Source organism: Phoxinus phoxinus, assembly GCF_949152265.1.
Source record: "Phoxinus phoxinus genome assembly, chromosome: 8".
NCBI lineage: Eukaryota > Metazoa > Chordata > Actinopteri > Cypriniformes > Leuciscidae > Phoxinus > Phoxinus phoxinus.
The window spans coordinates 28066525-28083876 of record NC_136883.1 but is presented as its reverse complement, the minus strand read 5'-3'; the positions used below and the strand labels follow the sequence as shown (position 1 = coordinate 28083876).

At 37.1% G+C, this 17352-nt stretch overlaps 1 protein-coding gene and 1 long non-coding RNA gene across 3 annotated transcripts in view; one reads left to right on the top strand and one right to left on the bottom strand.

Annotated features, from left to right (window-relative positions):
- Positions 1-340: 340 nt before the first annotated feature.
- On the bottom strand, positions 341-15158 carry nr1h4 (nuclear receptor subfamily 1, group H, member 4). 2 transcript variants are annotated; one of them, XM_079620766.1, is made up of 10 exons: positions 14869-15158; positions 13375-13551; positions 10821-11198; positions 6958-7098; positions 6289-6425; positions 5701-5799; positions 5349-5448; positions 5024-5170; positions 1804-1917; positions 342-910 (listed from the first exon to the last, which is right to left on the bottom strand). In XM_079620766.1, the coding sequence occupies exons 2-10, from the start codon at positions 13469-13471 to the stop codon at positions 672-674; spliced, it is 1452 nt and encodes a 483-aa protein (XP_079476892.1). In that variant the 5' UTR covers positions 13472-13551; positions 14869-15158; the 3' UTR covers positions 342-671. The 2 variants fall into 2 exon arrangements, with proteins under 2 accessions (XP_079476893.1, XP_079476892.1); XM_079620767.1 differs by lacking the exons at positions 13375-13551; positions 14869-15158 and adding an exon at positions 12905-13033 and having other exon boundaries at positions 341-910.
- Positions 11083-17352, top strand: part of LOC307002845 — an 11193-nt gene continuing 4923 nt past the window's right edge. The window contains exons 1-2 of the long non-coding RNA XR_013798561.1: positions 11083-11218; positions 11323-11405. This is a non-coding gene — a long non-coding RNA (uncharacterized lncRNA). The remainder of the gene's footprint in view (positions 11219-11322; positions 11406-17352) is intronic.

Below are 17352 nucleotides of genomic sequence, written 5' to 3'. Positions count from 1 at the left end.
CTATTGAGGGACCGAAACTAAAGCTCTCAGATTTCATCAAAAAGATCTTCATTTGTGTTTCGAACGAAAGTCTTACAGGTTTGGAACAACATTAGGGTGCTTAATTAATGACAGAATTTTCATTTTTGGGTGAACTATCATGCTTTTGTGCACAAAACTCGGGGTGTCCTCATGGCTATATAGTGTATACCTCATATATAGTGCCATATAGAAGTGCATTAATCTACTCATAATGTCATTGTGGTAAACATCAACTTCCAGATAAACACATATTTATGCACAAAAGAAGACTTTTGAGAACCTTAAAATATTTAGATGAATTACACAATACACACACAGACAGACAAAGTGTAAAAAGCCATGTAATCCTCAGATTAAGCAGATTTTAAACAAATCAAGTAGCAAAGGCCAGGTAAACATTTACAAAGGTATTAAAATATCAAAATGTGTCCATCAATCTTTTCTTGAAGAGCTGATAATGTCTTGAAATAATTTTTACGTCCTGCTTTATTGACATTTACTTGACAATGTATAACGTTTACATATTATATTTAACAGTCAAATTCTCTCAAAAGTATGTAAACTCCTTTCTTTGGCAGCTTAGTAAAAGTCTTTGGTATTTCTCCTTCATCCACCCATTCCTCCTCTTCCCCCCCCCCCTGCATTTTCAGTCACTGAACATCCCAGATCTCACAGAGGAGGGGGGTGAACTTGTGGTCACTCATGCGCCATGACTCTAGCATTTCGGCGTGGTGGTGGTTGAGGGTGCGAAGCTCAGTTAGACGACCGAGAAGCCTTGCAAAGTGCTGGGGCTCCTGAGGATGCTGTAGCTTACAGACCTTCCTCAGCACCTCCAACATGGGATCCTGCAGACGCTCCACTGCCTGCTGGTCTTTTACGTATGGCCTGTCTGTGGTTAGATAGAACAGATTCAAATGGAACACATTTTGTTGTGGCCTTCTGAAGCTTAAAACAATTACAAAAATGTGGTAGCTTCTCTATTGTGACCTTATTAATCAGAACAAATTGCATAATTGCTTAATTACATAATTGCTTTTGCCAAAAGTGTGTTTTAGATAGTTTAAAGGTACAGTAAGCAATTTCTTTGAAACATTGTTGATATTTGAAACACACCCCTCCCTTCATTGCTCCGCCCCCAAAATGCATGAACAGTGGATGTCTCTTTATTAGCTGAAGAGAAGAAAAATAATGCAAAGATGACGAACGAAAGACTAGGAAGAACAAAAAATGAACATACAAAAAGTACATGAGTATATACAAACAAGAGTTTGTTGTTATTCGGCAGCAGCACACTAGCTCCAGACAAATAATGACACTAAAAACTGTCCTGTAACTATAGCTAACATTACAAAAACAGCATCTTCGTTCAAAATCAACATATCAGAATGATTTCTGAAGGATAATGTGACTGAAGACTAGAGTCATTGATGCTGAAAATTCAGCTTTGCCATCACAGGAATAAATGAATTTTTTAAAATATATTCAAATAGAAAACTGTCATTTGAAATTGTATTAATATTTCATAATATTACTGGTTTTACTGTATTTTTGAAAAAACACAAACTTAAAAACACAAACACAAATAAACACAAACTTGGTGAGCATAAAATACTCTTCTTCTTTTTTTTATTCTTTTTTTTTTTTTACATTTAAAAATCTTACCGTACCCAAACTTTTGCACGATTGTGTTCTTTTCTTTTGCTCAAATAAGAAATAAACCAAAATAAACTACCGGTAATTAATCTTTATATTTAGTACATTAAGTAACAGATATCTGCCCACCTGGTGAGAGGATTGTGATGGCAGTAAGTAAAGCATGTTCCTCTTGCATCATCTGCAGCTCCCCAATGCTTTTATAGAAGTTAAACATGGGTGTCATAAACTCTTCAGATATTCCTGAGGAAATAAATCGATTCATGAAGATACACCAAGCTTTGCAATTATTTTCTAAATCACTCTATTGATACTCCAGTAATGACAACATGAAAACAGCAGTCATTTATTACCTCAGCAACCTGTAACCATTACAAAACATATTTCTTAGAAGCTACATTTAAAAATAACCTGCTGAGCCCCATCCGCATATTTACATACTGGCTATGACTAAAGTTAAATGAAGGCCATGCATTATTTCCTGGACTAAAGATCACATTAAGTAGGCTACATACTATACTCCGACGTGGCACTAATCATACCTACATACATTTGACATTTGTTTGAGCTTCCATAAATAAATCTGAGTCACACTTTTAAGTATTCAGTTGTAAAACCGTCTTTGTTGAATGTAGAAAATGTATTGTATGAAATGTTTTAGAAATGGCTTGTTTCATTCTGGGGCCTCAGGGTGGCAGTGTTGCCTATATTTAAAAGCAACAGTGAGTGTCCTATGGATTTATTGAATCACACAATTTCAAAATCCAGAATTAATATAAACATTCATGGCTACATTTCATCTTATGCACTATTTAATTACATTTTCTTGTTTTCCCTTTAAAAATAATATTCTTAAAAGTTGATAAATTAAGCACAATTGTGTAAGATAATACCTAAGACTTAATTGTTTTCAGATAGGCTATTACATCTTGAATTTTCAGCATAAATTTCACTCAAGTTTGGTTTGAATTATACTTTAAATGAGATATATTTGCCCGTGAGATGAGGCAAAGGCAATCATTAAAAATACATTTTTAAAGGGTTAGTTTACCCCAAATTATTCTGTCATTACCCTTTTGTCGTTCCAAACCCATAAGACGTTCGTTCATCTTCGTAACACAAATGAAGATATTGTTAATGAAATCAGAGCGATTTTTGTCCCTGATGACAATCTTCATTTTTGGGTGAACTTGCCCTTTAAAAGAAATATTCATATCTTGTGATAGTAAGTTAAAAGATTTTCCCCTGGTTTCACAGACAACGCTTAAGCTAGTCCCAGACTAAAATGCAGGTTTGAGCTGTTTTATCTGAAAGCAACTTCCACTAACATATCTTAAAATATGTCAGTTCCATTCTTTTTGCCTCAAGATGCACACCAGTAATGTATTTCTCTACAGCATGTTTATAAAAGCTACTTAAATGTCCTAATTGATCTAAGGCCTAATCCTGGCTTAATCTAAACCCTGTCTGTGAAACCGGGCCTATATATCTAATTTTAAGCTGTTTGGTAAATTAAAATAAATGTTCATATCTTTTGTAAGAAAATGTATATTGTTTAAGGGAAATGTATACATTTTGACAAAAACGAGAAGACATACATCCTAAGAAAATTATTTTGCAGTCTATTTGCTGTCGGCTTTGGAAGAGACTTTCTGAAACTCCCTTAGCGTGCAGTGGCAGATCATCAGGGGCCGTGACCTTGTTGCTTTGTGTTGTCTGTTAGGTCCGAGCTGATCTGAATCTGGCCTCGGATCCCCACAGCTGTGCGTTTCCACATTCAGTGGGATTCTCGGTAACGGCAGTTCATTTGAAGCCTGTATTTGAAGGGCTTTCCTGTGTTTTGTGCGAGGTCTTTGTCTTTATCATTATCATTGATATAATTATCATACTTTGCTGGCTATGCAAGCCGAGAGCTCTTTTCTGATGTAAAGCATTCAGCGTGAAGAGCCGTAGGGGTTTGGTTTACAGACCGACCAATCAGGGAAACCCGACACACCGAAGACACATTGATGCAGCTGGGACATTAAAAACATGACTTAACAATTCAGAAATGGTCATATTAAAGGCAAACAGCGCTGGAGTGTAACGAACTTTTCAAAAACTCAGTATAAACAAACAGTCGCCACCCGCCTCGAGAGATGAAATGATCACAGCACGCAGACTCCTTTCTCAGTTTCATTCATTTCCCTTCAGATGAAAGGATAACCTTTGTCATAACTTTCCAAAAAAAGGAGAGAGCAAAAAAAAAAAAAAAACACTGACACTGACGCACTTCACGCCAGAGAAATGTCAGAGGCGCTGAGAGCCAGAGAGTGGGACAATAGGCCTCTCGATGTTTAGATAGAGAACAATAGTCTCTTTAGACAGTGCATCTATTTCTCCCCCACTGGCCTTTTGCGTGAATATTCCCAAGCCCATACTGGAGGACTCAAAACCGTGTACGCCACTCTGCATTCATCTGTCTTTTCAGAAATATCACTAACTGGACGGATCGTTACAGCTTTTCAAATACCGAGAGGCTGAAAGCAACAGTCTTTGAAATAAAGGTGATTCAGCGTGGAGTAAACGTGGGGCAACATTAAAGCGATAGTTCACCCAAAAATTAACATTCTGTCATCATTTACTCGCCTTCAAGTTGTTCCAAACCTGTATGAATTTATTTATTCTGCTGAACACAAAAATATATATTTTGAAGAAAATGAGTTGATGAGCCCCATTGGCTTTCATAGTAGGAAAAAAAAAAATACTACGGTTAGTCAATGGTTAGTCAAATCTGCATGGTTACAAACATTCTTCTAAATATCTTCCTTTGTGTACAGCAGAACAAAGACATGTATACTGGTTTGAAACTATTTGAGGGTGAGTAAACGATGACAGAATTTGTATTTTTAGGTGAACTATCCCTTTAAGATGCTTTGAAGAGACAGAATTGATTGCATCCTTCTGTAACACAACCAAGTGTTCTACAATATTTGATGTAATATAAAGCAGAAGATATGATATTCACTACATGCTGTATGAGGGCTTTCCTCTTTGTGCTGTTCCTGGCAGTCATCCAGTGCTTGGACTTCTGTGAAACCGAAACCAGTTGGACTTTAGTGTTCTTTTACACGTGTAACATACACCACGCGATTATCAAGATGGCAAATTTCCTGACGTTATTTAGGGCGGACAGATACATTATTAATATAACTTGCCCAATGAACTTTATGGACTTTGTTCTGGGCTTTAAGGGGCTCAACAAGTAGTTTGAAACCCAATCCCAGAGTCATGATTCCTTTGAACACTCCATAGAAGCAGTTCATGAATCATGCTGTAAATTATGTTGCAATCCAAATAATGAGCTTACCGCTCCTTCTGATCCTGTCCTCCAGCACATCTGTGTGTCCGTTGGGCAGTTTCTTGGTGAAAACCTGGGCCGAACGCAGGAACATCGCCTCTACGGCAGAACCTTTCAATAAAGCGATCTGATCTTCGTGATCCAGAGACTGAAAACCTGCTCAGAAAAAAAACAAGAACCAAGAAAAAAAAGAACAAGAAAAACAAGTATACAAGTTATACAAGATTAAACTCATGTAAAATTAAGTTGAAATTACTTAAACAACCAAGTTTATTGTACTTAATTTTTTTTTAGAGTGTAGAAATAGTTGTTCTAAAATTAGAAATAACAGTACCTGGTATGTTTTTTGTGAACTCAACCAGCACCTGGACGTGACTGGTTGCCATTTCGGTCAGTAGAAGGAAGTTTTCTTCTGTGTTAAATTGTTCTTGTAGCTATGGGTTTGAAGGGGGAAAAAAATATCAGCATGCAAATAAGCCACTGTTTTATGACATTGGGCTGGCAATAACCTTGGTTACATAATGATTTAACAGAGATAAGAAAAGGCAAAGTTGTTTACTGATTTTAACAGTAGCATTTGACTGCTTTGTACATTAACGAATCATAAAAAGATAAAAGAATGTGATCTAAAATAAGATAAGTAAGGGCGTAAGGTTGATGGGTTTCTTTATTTCCAGAAGACATACCAGTTTTTTTGCCATATCCTGAGGGATACGATGCTTGTTGTGAGCGTCAACTATATAACTTATTAAAGCCTGCTGGTCTTGGCTCAGTTCTATATTTTCCTGAAATGAGAAAATGTGGCAAAAAGTCAAAATGTATAAACCCGTTTTTTCTGCATTTGGATCAGGGGGAATTCCGATACGTGGACTAAAGAATGAAGATTGGTGGTGTCAACTAGCCAACTTTTGATCCTGCTCAGCCATTTTACAACCCTTCATCATATAATCTTTCAGAAGTAATCGTATATGTGGGCAAAAGTGAGAAGAATGATATTTTGTCACCATGGTGAAGAGAATCATTGAGGTTGCCCTTTAACCTTTTACAGCACTTCAATAAAAGTTGCCATAGAACACCCTTAACTTTAGTTTGCAATTATTCCTGAAAAGTTATAATATAAAAAGCATGGCATCAAGGAAACTGTATCTCAAAAAACGTAAAGTTGAACGAATCAAAAAAAAATATATATATGGCTAGACATTTTTGCACCATTTGTTTTTCTAGAAACTCACAACTGATTATAATAATAACCCAATCAGTACCCGCGCTCTTACCTTGGAGGGTTTTGTGGTAGACACAACCTGTTTAGCATCTCTACTATCACCAACATCATCCCCTATACTTTCGTCAGATGAGGCTTTTGTGTTTTTCCTCAGTCTTTTGGATTTGCACTGGATTTCAGTTAACAAGCCTGAGGATGCAAATACAAAAGAGATGCATAAACTAGATTGATATACTGGATAAAAGCAATCTGTTTCTCATCAAGGTTTATGTACAATATCTTTTGTACAACTCTGTTGTATGCTATTTAAAAATAACGATTCTTGGTAACAATTCAATATTTTCATCTATAATATTCATGTGAAACTTAGAAAATACAGCTTTTTCTTTTTCTATACAGGTGGAGCTGGGGAATGTGGAGGGTTTCTGAAAGCACACTGCAACCGTTACAGCAAATGCTACCCATGGATTTGAAGGTTCAGAATGTGAGCTCATTGGCTACTGATCCAGCAGGAACCAATTAGATGTGCCCTAAAAATAATGGTGTGAGCAGGTTGCGTTAGGACCTATTAGCCTACGCCATCTAGTTTCATGACAGAACTTTTTATTTCTTGAAAACAGCTGTTTTACAGATCAAAGTGTCTCATCGGATTTCACATTATTGCGTGACTTTCAGGCTGACGAGGAACAAGTTTTACAAAGTTTGCAGTGCTTTTACTCACATTCTGCGAGCATGCCCATCTCTTTGCACTTCCTGAGTCGACACTCTTGGCATTTCCTGCGCATGTACATGTCCATCTCACAGTTTCCTCCACTCTTACACTTATATACAGCATTCTTTGTGATACTCCTTCTGAAGAAACCTAGAAGAAATACCATTGCATCAATAACAGTTATGGACGTCTAACTTTTCAATAATTGTTTGATGTCTTTATTATTATTACTATTGTTACGAAGTTATTATTTTGCTGATTGCTCTGGTCTATTATCAGGTGCGAGGATTTACTATGTAAATATAAAATCCCTTGATATTTGTGCCAGTGTATACCTTTTTACATTTCTCATGTTTTTTGGGGGGATAGAAAAAAAATCACATTTTGTTTTGCATTTAGCATTGTTTTTAGTATTGCACACCTATAGAAAAGACCTGAAATCCATTTTGGGGTCACAATTTACCCCCTAAAATCCTTCTTTTTTTTTCACCCATCATACTATCAGTTGACACACAGATGGCAAGAATAGACATGCAAAAGCATTCAAGTGCAAAATTCATTGCTGACTAATTTGCTCAATAACCATTCTCTTATTCTGAAAACTATAGTAAAAATACTAGAAGCAAAAGTGGCCAGAAGCCTAGACTATTAGGAGAGACAAGAAGGTCACTTTGTAAACACAGATCAAGGAATGGGTTCATTGCAGCCCAGTACATGTAACGTATATGGTGTAATGTTTAAGACATTACGTTCAGTACTGTAATACCGATACTCCTGGATGCTTGATTTCCAGTTCTAGGCAGCAGACAAACACGTGCAGTTGTTTTTGGAACAGGTAATTATTCCAGCATGAGCCCATGAGCATAATGACACACATTAACTTTGCATGCGGCGTGTGGCTCTGGTTGCCTACATCATTATTCAGCAGAAAGCTGAGAGGGAACCCAATCCAAACTGAACGTGAAGGTGCAAACCCAGCCAACCCTATGGGACTCGGGACACATAGCCCGGAATCTGCCCTTTGGGCATTGTCCATGCACAGGTGGAATTACACTTGCAGTCATTCAGCCAATGATTTTCCAAAGAGCTAAAATTGGCGCATGCATGGGGTTACATGTCATTTATTACGTCCTTCATAAGTTATGTAGCCATGGCTACACTGTAAGACTAGGCACACTGCAATATGAAGTTTTAAAGAGGTCACAGAACAAAGGTTATATATCAAATAAAAAAATGGCAAAGCTATGTGTGACCTTCAAGGCTATGTGCAATTTCTATGCCCCTTGCATGAAATAATATACCGGTAGTGAAAATAATTGTTTTCAAACAGCTTTCCATTATGTCTTCTTTGAGTGAGGCAGATAGTCCCGCTCCAAACTCACACCATTGGTTGAGCCAATGTTGCTATGTCAGGCTGGTCGGATAAAAAAACAACAACAATTGAATTGGCAAACGAGAACTTTCTTTGTTCGAAATTAAGAACACGTCATAAATTTTTATTGCAAAACGTGTTTTTGTCTTAAAGGGGTCATCGGATGCCCATTTTCCACAAGTTGATATGATTCATCAGGGAGTTCATGTTAAGTTTGTAATATACTTTGGTTAAAATTCCTCAATGGTTGTGTAAAACAACATAATTTTTACCTCCTCAAAAACAGCTTTGTTCACAGTGACCTGTTTCGATGCATGTCTCTTTAAATGATAATGAGCAACTGCTCACCCCGGTCCCCACCCCTCTCTTCCATGGGGGGTGTCGAATGGCTGAGGGCAGAAATATGCTAATACAGGGCAGTCTATCAGTGGTCGTGGGCTGTCAGTGTTTTTTTGGTGTGGTTTTTTAGACCAGTCGGGATGGTTTTCCCGGGAAATTGAGTAGGCCTACATCATTCCAAGTGTGCGTTTGTCCTATCCATAACCATAAACAGAGAACAACCAGCGAACCAAACTAAAAAGGTTGACATGGAGTAGCTAAATCTTGAACCTCCGGGGAATCACCCTTACACAACAACAATAACAACCTCCAAACAGAGCATGCTGGCAAAAAGAGAACGTGTCAGAGCTCGTAATAAAACAAGCAACAATTGGCTTGGCTTTTCGGAGATGGGGAGAACAGAGGGATTTGAAATGTTGTAAAAGCGAGAGACTGTGTTTTTATTACTCAACAGCCGAGTATAGGAATTGTATTAAACCGATAAATTGCCATATGTAACCGATTATAAAACATTATCAGTAAGGGTAATTTCATTATGGGTTACCGTAGCAATAATGTGCTGGAATTTATTTTCAAGGAAGTAAGTTACCGTGTCTATTTCTATACTGGTTATGTAAAGCTTAGTAGTGAATGTGTTATGAGCTGTAGGATAATCTATATATCTTATAGTTAAAGAACCATCTGCACAGTCACACAGCAGAAGCATAGCCAAAACACTGTTCTTCCGCAAAATACAGTTTTGTTTTTTAACCGCTAGAGGACCAAAAGTTACATAGAGTACCTTTAATGATAAATTAATGTAAAAAAAAAGATGCAATCCAATAATAGGCTAATAGTAACTATACAGCAACACTAACACCATATTAACATTTCAAAATATTTAAACAATTCATATTTATATAAAAACTATTAGCCTACAGTGAAAATCATAACTTGAATCTTTATCTACATGTTGTCATATGATCTCAGTATAGCGTTTATTGTTAAGCCTGGGTGTCAAACTCAATCCATGGAGGGTCACAACCATGCAGAGTTTAGCTTAAACCTCAGTTAAACACACCCGATCCAGCCAATCAAGTCCTTCAGGCTCATTTGAAAAACAGCGTGAGGAAATGTAGATCCGATTCCCGAAAGTAGCCTATAATTCATATGCTAGTTCTTTTTATTCAAGCAAAACCATACACCACAACCATTCTTGTCAGGTTACCGAACGAATGACTTTAAGCATATTTTTGAGAATCAAAAGCTAGTGAAGTCCGATTCCCGATAATAATAATCTAATGAATCGGTTCTTTTTAGTGAATCAAACACAAACAGCTTACACATACCCCTTTTCACCAAAGCATTTTGAGAGCTGGTTCGGAGCCGGTGCCTACATTGCGAACCAGTTCTTTGTGTTTCGACAGCCAAAGAAATGGTTCTCGGCCAGGAAAATTGGTTCCAAAGCGGCACCAACTCTTTTGCTGGACTAGAACCATTCTTTTACCACGTCATGCTTACGTCGGGGGCTGGGGGCGGGGTTATTGTGACCGACAACACGACGGGAAAGGTTGTGACCACCATTGCTAAAAACACAAATGTCTTCTAAACTTCTTCTTCTGACCCCAATATAGGATCGCAAAGCCAGGAGAAACATTTGCAGAAAGACGATGTAGTCCGCCATTGTAATTGTTATGCTTGAAGTTGGCGCAAGCGTTTCTGGGAAAGCTAAGACATACTGTATGGTGACGTAACGACGTTGTTCGCGGGGCTAGTCAGTGGAAAAACAGGTTCTGAGAAGGTTCGCAAGTTGAATCAACTTTGAACCAGCGCCAGTTCCAAACCAGTTCTTTTTTGGTGGAAACGAGGTAACAGGGGTATCAAAGTTCCTGGAGGGCCACAGTCCTTCATAGTTTAGTTCCAACCTTGCTCCAACACACATACCTCTAGTTTTGATTCACTTAAAAAAGAACCGGCATAAAAGATTCATTAGTTTGGCAATCGAGCTGTCTGCTTCATTCAGTAGCGGTGTTCCATGGACGTGGGAGAACCATTTATAGAACCGTGGAACCGAATCTGAATAAGAACTAAGAACGGTTCTCAGCCCTGTGAAAAGCTTGAGCGTGCCAAATAAAGCTTTGGAGTGAAAACGGCTGCAAAATAAAAGTAAAATGGGATTCACCTTTACATCCTTCACATGTGAGTGCATTGTAGTGATACCCTGATGCTTTATCTCCACAGACAACACACAGTTCTTCGCCTTTGCTCCTTCCGGAGTGGGCTGCGTGTCTGGACCTTTTACACGCAGTCGGGACAACAGGGCAAGACTCGTCGAGCTCATTATCAAAGCTGCCTTCCAACGGTCCTTTCCTCATCTCAAACACATTGGATGTAGAGTACCACTCCTCCCCACTGTACTGTGAGTAGCAATGCTGATTGGAGTAGTATGATGGTGATGACATGGAGGGCTCCACCGAGGTGTACTGCATGCTGGGATAGCTGGTGAAGGGCATGACTTCCTGGTCATGTAGCAAAGGACTGTTCTGCTCTGCCAGAATATCTGAGGAGAAGATGGCAAGAGTGAGTAGTGCTTGTCAGTTTACATGTGTCATGGAGAAGCAAAGATCAGGTTAACCTTACTGAATTAGCCCAGCACACAGTGCTAATAGTTCTTATGCCAACAGAACGATTAGTGAAACTACAACACACTGAGGTACTGTTACCTTGCAGACACCCTAAGAGCCATTAAAATCTCCACTACTGATAAGTGAGTATCAAAAACATAACCAGCCTCTATCTAAATAGTAGCTGGAGATTTTGTGACATGTACTGTACATAATACAGAAGTCGAACGCACCCAGAAATAAAACAAGAAATCATTAACCAAGATATTTTTTTATAGACAAGATCACTGTCTGAGGGTTTTGATTTATTTATTTTTTTGATAATTATCGCTTTTATGGGTAGTAGGTTTAAAAGCTTTCACTTGCAGACTTTTTTGGCTCTATTAATAAACAAGACAAGTAGGGATGCACGATATATCAGCCACCATATTGGTAATAGCCAATACGTTTGTTTTTAATTTTATCGTTATCGGCCTGATAAGAACATCTGGCCGATGTATTAAAGCCGATAAATAATGGATTATTTCCTTCAGATGTGCACTGGTTGCCATGATGGTTTTGAATTGCTTGTAATATAATTGGAATCACTTCAAAAAAGTAAAATACAGTTAAGTGCAATATGCAGCGCAAATCTGTCATATAGGCTACATAAAATTGTAATGAGAACATTTTAATTGTGTGCCTGAGACCAAAAATTTGGATTTAGATTTACAGGCCAAGATATCGTTTATCGGTATAGGCCACAATTTTAATATTGGTGCATCCTTAAAGACAAGTAACACTTTATGCATGTACATAAACGGATACAGAAGCGCTGAGCCAATGCATTAGTTTTTCCACCCCAAGGGGTGCTAGAGTTCATTTCAAATATCTAGTCAGCATAAATTGAAAACTCACCCTAATTAAGTTTAGAGATCTTATTCTGATCGATTCATCATTGCATACATTTAATTTTTCTTTTTAATTTGAGCTTGTAATTGATCCTTTTTCCAGTGAAACGACAGACTTCTGATGTTGTATTCCGTACTTCTCCAATCATTTAGTATAAGCCCTGCCCCTTTCTTACAGTCAACTACAAACTCGCATACAGAACACAGAAGAACAGATTTGTTGCTACCTCTCTTACATTGCAACTTTAAACCACATTTGTTATTATTTAGGTTAGTTGCTGTAAACATGTTGACTTTAATTAACTTACTGAGCAAGATTTTCTTCACATTGACCATAAAAGAAGACACTTTGTGCTAATAACTGCTACAGCGCCTCATGTGGCAGCATTGAGAATTTCACTTTGTTACGCATTGCGCTATAAATTGTGGTCTGAACAATTTCAGAACACAATGATGGAAATAAAGTTAGAATAGTGTCTAAAAATGTAGCTTGCATTAATGTTTCAAGCCTAGCTCTTTCAGTCATCAGGTCATCTGCTCTTTTCCTTTTTTATATTCGTTATTTACAAATATGAAGAAAAAAAAAATTGCCCAAATGTAGTTCGGTTTCTAAAACAAAATTCACAACAAACTCCTTGCAACCTGCATGGCAATTCAATAACTTTCAAGTAAAAAGCCATCTAATAAGTGTGTACTATATTCATAAAACAATATATTACGAGCACTGTGTCAGTATCATGAGTGGTACCGACCTGAACCCTTCTCCTGAACCATGGCCATTTCAGTGCGACCTAGTAAGGGTACTGATGATCATTAGCTGTATCGATTCCTAACCATCCAACTATATTCCTTCAACTCCTCGGCATGTGTCTTTGTGTCTCTTTTCACAAAGTATTACTGTTCCTGAACACTTGAAATCCTCAGAAGTGCTAGTGTGAACAAAGGTTGCTATAGTTGCTCATTAACCTGACAGTCACAGTTCCCGGTCTCATAACATCTAGGATCGATCTAGCTTTATAAATGTCATAGGACAAAACACGCTGACGCGTGGTGGTAAAATTAAAGGTGACAGTTTCACTTTTTTGCTTCTGCTAATAACAGAAATTCAGTTTATTTCATTGTTTCTGACTCATAGTTTTATTACATCACCCGTGGCAAAATATATAGGATTAGCAAAACATAAGAAAGAAATCAGTGTGAATTTCCAATATATCCTACTTACCAAAAAAGTGTGAGCCCTCTGATAGAGGGAATGCATCGCTGGTTGGGATCTGTAAAGGTCCCACCACATTGACGTCATGGCCCACCCACTCATTCATTCAGAAGCCTGTGTGTTGAGTCTTGGCGTCCAAAGATCCCTCAGTTCAGAGTGGAAATGATGGGGTTAATCCTGTTTCTTCTAGACAATAACAAATGAAGGAAGGGATTTCTTTACTTACAGATGGAGGTAGGTTTTATTGCAAATTAAGGTATTGACGCAATATAGTAAAACACTTTACATAAATTGTTACACTTTGATTTACGGTAGGTGCAAGATTCAGGACAAAAAACAGTGATTAACCTTTTATACTACAGCAATATCATTCAGATTTCATTCAGGTTCCCTTGCGAAACCATTCAGGAGGACAATGTCCTGTTAATCTTATGGTGTAACTGTTAGAAGTCATTTCAGATATGCAGGACATAATTATTGTGTTTTTTTTTGTTTTTTTTTAGTGCATGGGAAATGCTAGAAATAATTGCAGTGACATTTGCACCAGTTCCAGCTCGCTCTGATCATTTTATTTAGCACACCTGAACAATCTTGCACTAAATATCAAAATGTCTGCTTTTTCATGTTTTTCAATAACTAAATTACCTATCGTCGTCTTTTGGATTATTCACATTGTTTTGATAGCACAGCACAATATTTCATCCAGTAACCTCAGAATCTTCTCTATAGGCCAGACAACTATACACGTAGTGTTTATAAAAACCTTTTATAATCCTGACAGGTAGGGATCATTTGGTGTTCGTCTACCTTATGTGGCTGAAATGAAATCTAATATTAGATTAATGTTCAGAAGTTTTATTACATTGGGACTTTTAAATGAGGTCTTAATTACTTTAACTTTCAGCACTATGAAATTAGGTTTTAATTACTTTACTTCACAGTGCTATTACTTTAAGAAACCATAAACTGAACAAAATGAACTTGCCCAGGAAGGAAAATGTTGTGTGCGCTTAAAAGTTCTTAAAATATCAATGTTAGCATGTCTACATATGTTCTTTTGAAACCGTATAAAGCAATTCTAGCGCCATTCCTGGAGGTAAGACCATCTTACGCCTAGCAGCAATGCTCTTTTTCCATCAACAGTGCCGTTTTATGATGTTCACACCTTTCTTGTAAATAATACAAGATGAAACGCTGGTTATTTTTGCTGTGATTTAGGATATGTGGACAAGGCCACAGTGTCACAAGCTACTATTAGACCAGGCCTCAACCATTACCGATATTGATTGATACATCAGTCACAACAACCAGTTTCCCATTTTTATATGCAATTAATCCAATCTATAATTTCCCATGAGCTTACATGCTCATACACACGGAGGGTCTCATAACATAGTGCAATTTCAAATCAGTAAATCTCTTCACCCACCCTCGCCAAAACTTATATAAGCTATCAAAGCTGATTTATTTTAGTAACAAATATCAGAAATGTTATTTTCTTACCTATTGCTTTAACAGACGTTGTGTGCTCTGTGGTCCCGTTTTGATATTCAAAGCCATCAGTATTTGGGAAGAGGCATCAAGCTTTGTGTGTAACTAGACAGTTCTCTGAGCGGATGGGGTCATGGGGAAAAGGGACAGTGGTTATTAATTAAACTATTTCTCTGTTTCTCCTCATGAGTAGTAGCAGTCCCTCCCTCTCCCATGTGCTCCAAACTTTTGGCTGACAGGCCTACAAACGCAGCATTACCTCCTTAATAGTGAGAGATAACCCGTCCAGCACACCCTTCTTCCCAACACATTCCCCAGTGATGCACCCCCACATACCACTCATGTAAACACAATTATTACTGAATAACGCTAGTCTCTCATGCAATTCGAAGCATTTGGATAGAAGCACTATTTTGGCTCATGACTGAAACCTTTGATATCCGATACTTGTCTTCAAATTTTAAGCTTGATCTTTGATGGTTTGGTTGAGAATTATGCATTGCAATTTGGTCACACATTACATATTACATGAAGAGGACAGTAGACTACTTCAGGGTCTGATGAATTGCCCAATGACCAATTATACTGCAACTTGGCTCATGATATTCTAAACGGGCATGATGACACATTTGGCAACACATGGCAGGCTGACACTAGTGTCAATTTCTGGAAATAAACTTTAGACGATCTGTTTCACTGCGCTTCTCAAAGACCGTTCCATAATATACACTGAAATGCACATTTAGATACGTTTGCATCATTTGTGTTCCTAACTTTGAGATTATTAGAATGTTTTCAATCTACCCAGGAATTTTTTGAAATATTTCATATACTTCATTAATCAAAATTCATTTAAAAATTGTAATATTATGCAAATATATATATATATATATATATAATTTTCGAAAACATTAAATTGCATAAAATTTCTAAAATGTTTAGCTTTGTATTATGTTGGGTCCTCTAAATAAATGAATAAAAAAATAAGTGATTTATGACAAAACAATAAATATAAAATAGTAAAAAAAATAAAACAATTGCTACTTGAGTTCAACAAAATTTTATGAAGATGTATGTTTTATTTAATCTGTTTGCAGAACCCCCAATATATTTCCCGGAAAAAAAAAACTTTATATTTTTTGAGACAATCACCACAATACTGTAAACAGACATTGTAAATAAGACTATTAAAGTATGTTTTACAAGAAAATACTATACTTAAAATTATCACGTTTAATTCAATGTGTTATTTTTTACCGTTATTTTACTAGCAATGTAATACTAATACTAGCAGTTCAAATAGTTTCTAATTAAATCTTACATAAAAACAAATGTCTGTGTACAAATGCATAGATGGTGTTCTCTTCAAAAATAATATGTGGTATGTGTTTTAATGTGGTAAAAACTGAACAATGTGGCTCAATTTTAAAGAACACTATATGCCAAAAATGCATAATACTTTCATGTTGTTATTTAAATTTTATCTGATAAAGTATGTTTACTCGCTGTTTAATTCATAAAATATAATTATGGTTAAAAATTAAATAAATACATTAAAAGTAAGTCCATAAAGTGATGGAAACCCTTAAAAGGCTCTATATATGAAGCGCCTGACAGAATAAGGTTCTAAATAAAACCAAGAGTGTATAATTTCTTCTCTATGCCGTGACATTTAGGTGAGTCACACCCCACTTGTGAGGTGTAATTTGACCAAAACGTGATGAAGTCCTGCATCTCGGTATAATTGCAAATGTATCTAAAAACAAGCTCTTAATCATTTACCGGCTGTTGCTCCATCCAAAGTGGGCCCTTCTGAGTCAACAGACAGCACTCTGAAATAAACAAAACCTTTGCCATAGGCTGGCAGTCGTTCTGAGCATGGAGGGTGGGGGAGGTATGGATGGCCTTGTGTGAAGGACACGCTCATGGCTCCATTAAAAATCTTTTAACGCTATCATCAAACACTTCAGCTATTTTGTGAGTCACACGGCACACACAACAGGCTTTTTTTTTCAACAAGAAGTCCATTTTAACAGATTTAAATGCACTTTTTTAAGCGAAACGAAGAAAAATACTTTCGAGGTGTCCCAAGTGAATGTAGCGAACGCTTAATCTCTCTCTATGTATGTAGTTTGATAAACCTAAGCCAAAGCAAACTAAAAGGTCTGAAATGCAAGAATGTGCTATCTCTAATACGTTCTGAGTAATTACGGCTATGGTACAATAATGGAGAGCTATCACCTAAAGCCCCTTTGTTTGACATCTGTTAATCCCAAATAAAAAGTGCTTACTGTTTTAGAACCACACATCAAATCATAAAAGGTAGATGTAGAGATAAGACCATCAAACAGTACTACACACCAGTGAGAGGCTGCGTATCAGCATGTTAAACATGAGCTGTCAAGGACTGTGGCACAAAAAATGCCATTACACACCATAACAAGGTCCACAACCTTGAACTTTCCCAAGATTTACCCCCAAAAAAGACCTGTTAAC

Excerpts from the sequence above, each read along its gene's own strand:
- nr1h4 (XM_079620766.1), bottom strand. The coding sequence starts at position 13,471 with ATGAATGAGTGGGTGGGCCATGACGTCAATGTGGTGGGACCTTTACAG. Across the intron at positions 7,099-10,820 it reads CACATGTGAAGGATGTAAAG|GTTTCTTCAGAAGGAGTATC; the intron begins GTGAATCCCATT and ends TATTTCTTCTAG. Across the intron at positions 1,918-5,023 it reads GGACAGGATCAGAAGGAGCG|GAATATCTGAAGAGTTTATG; the intron begins GTAAGCTCATTA and ends TTATTTCCTCAG.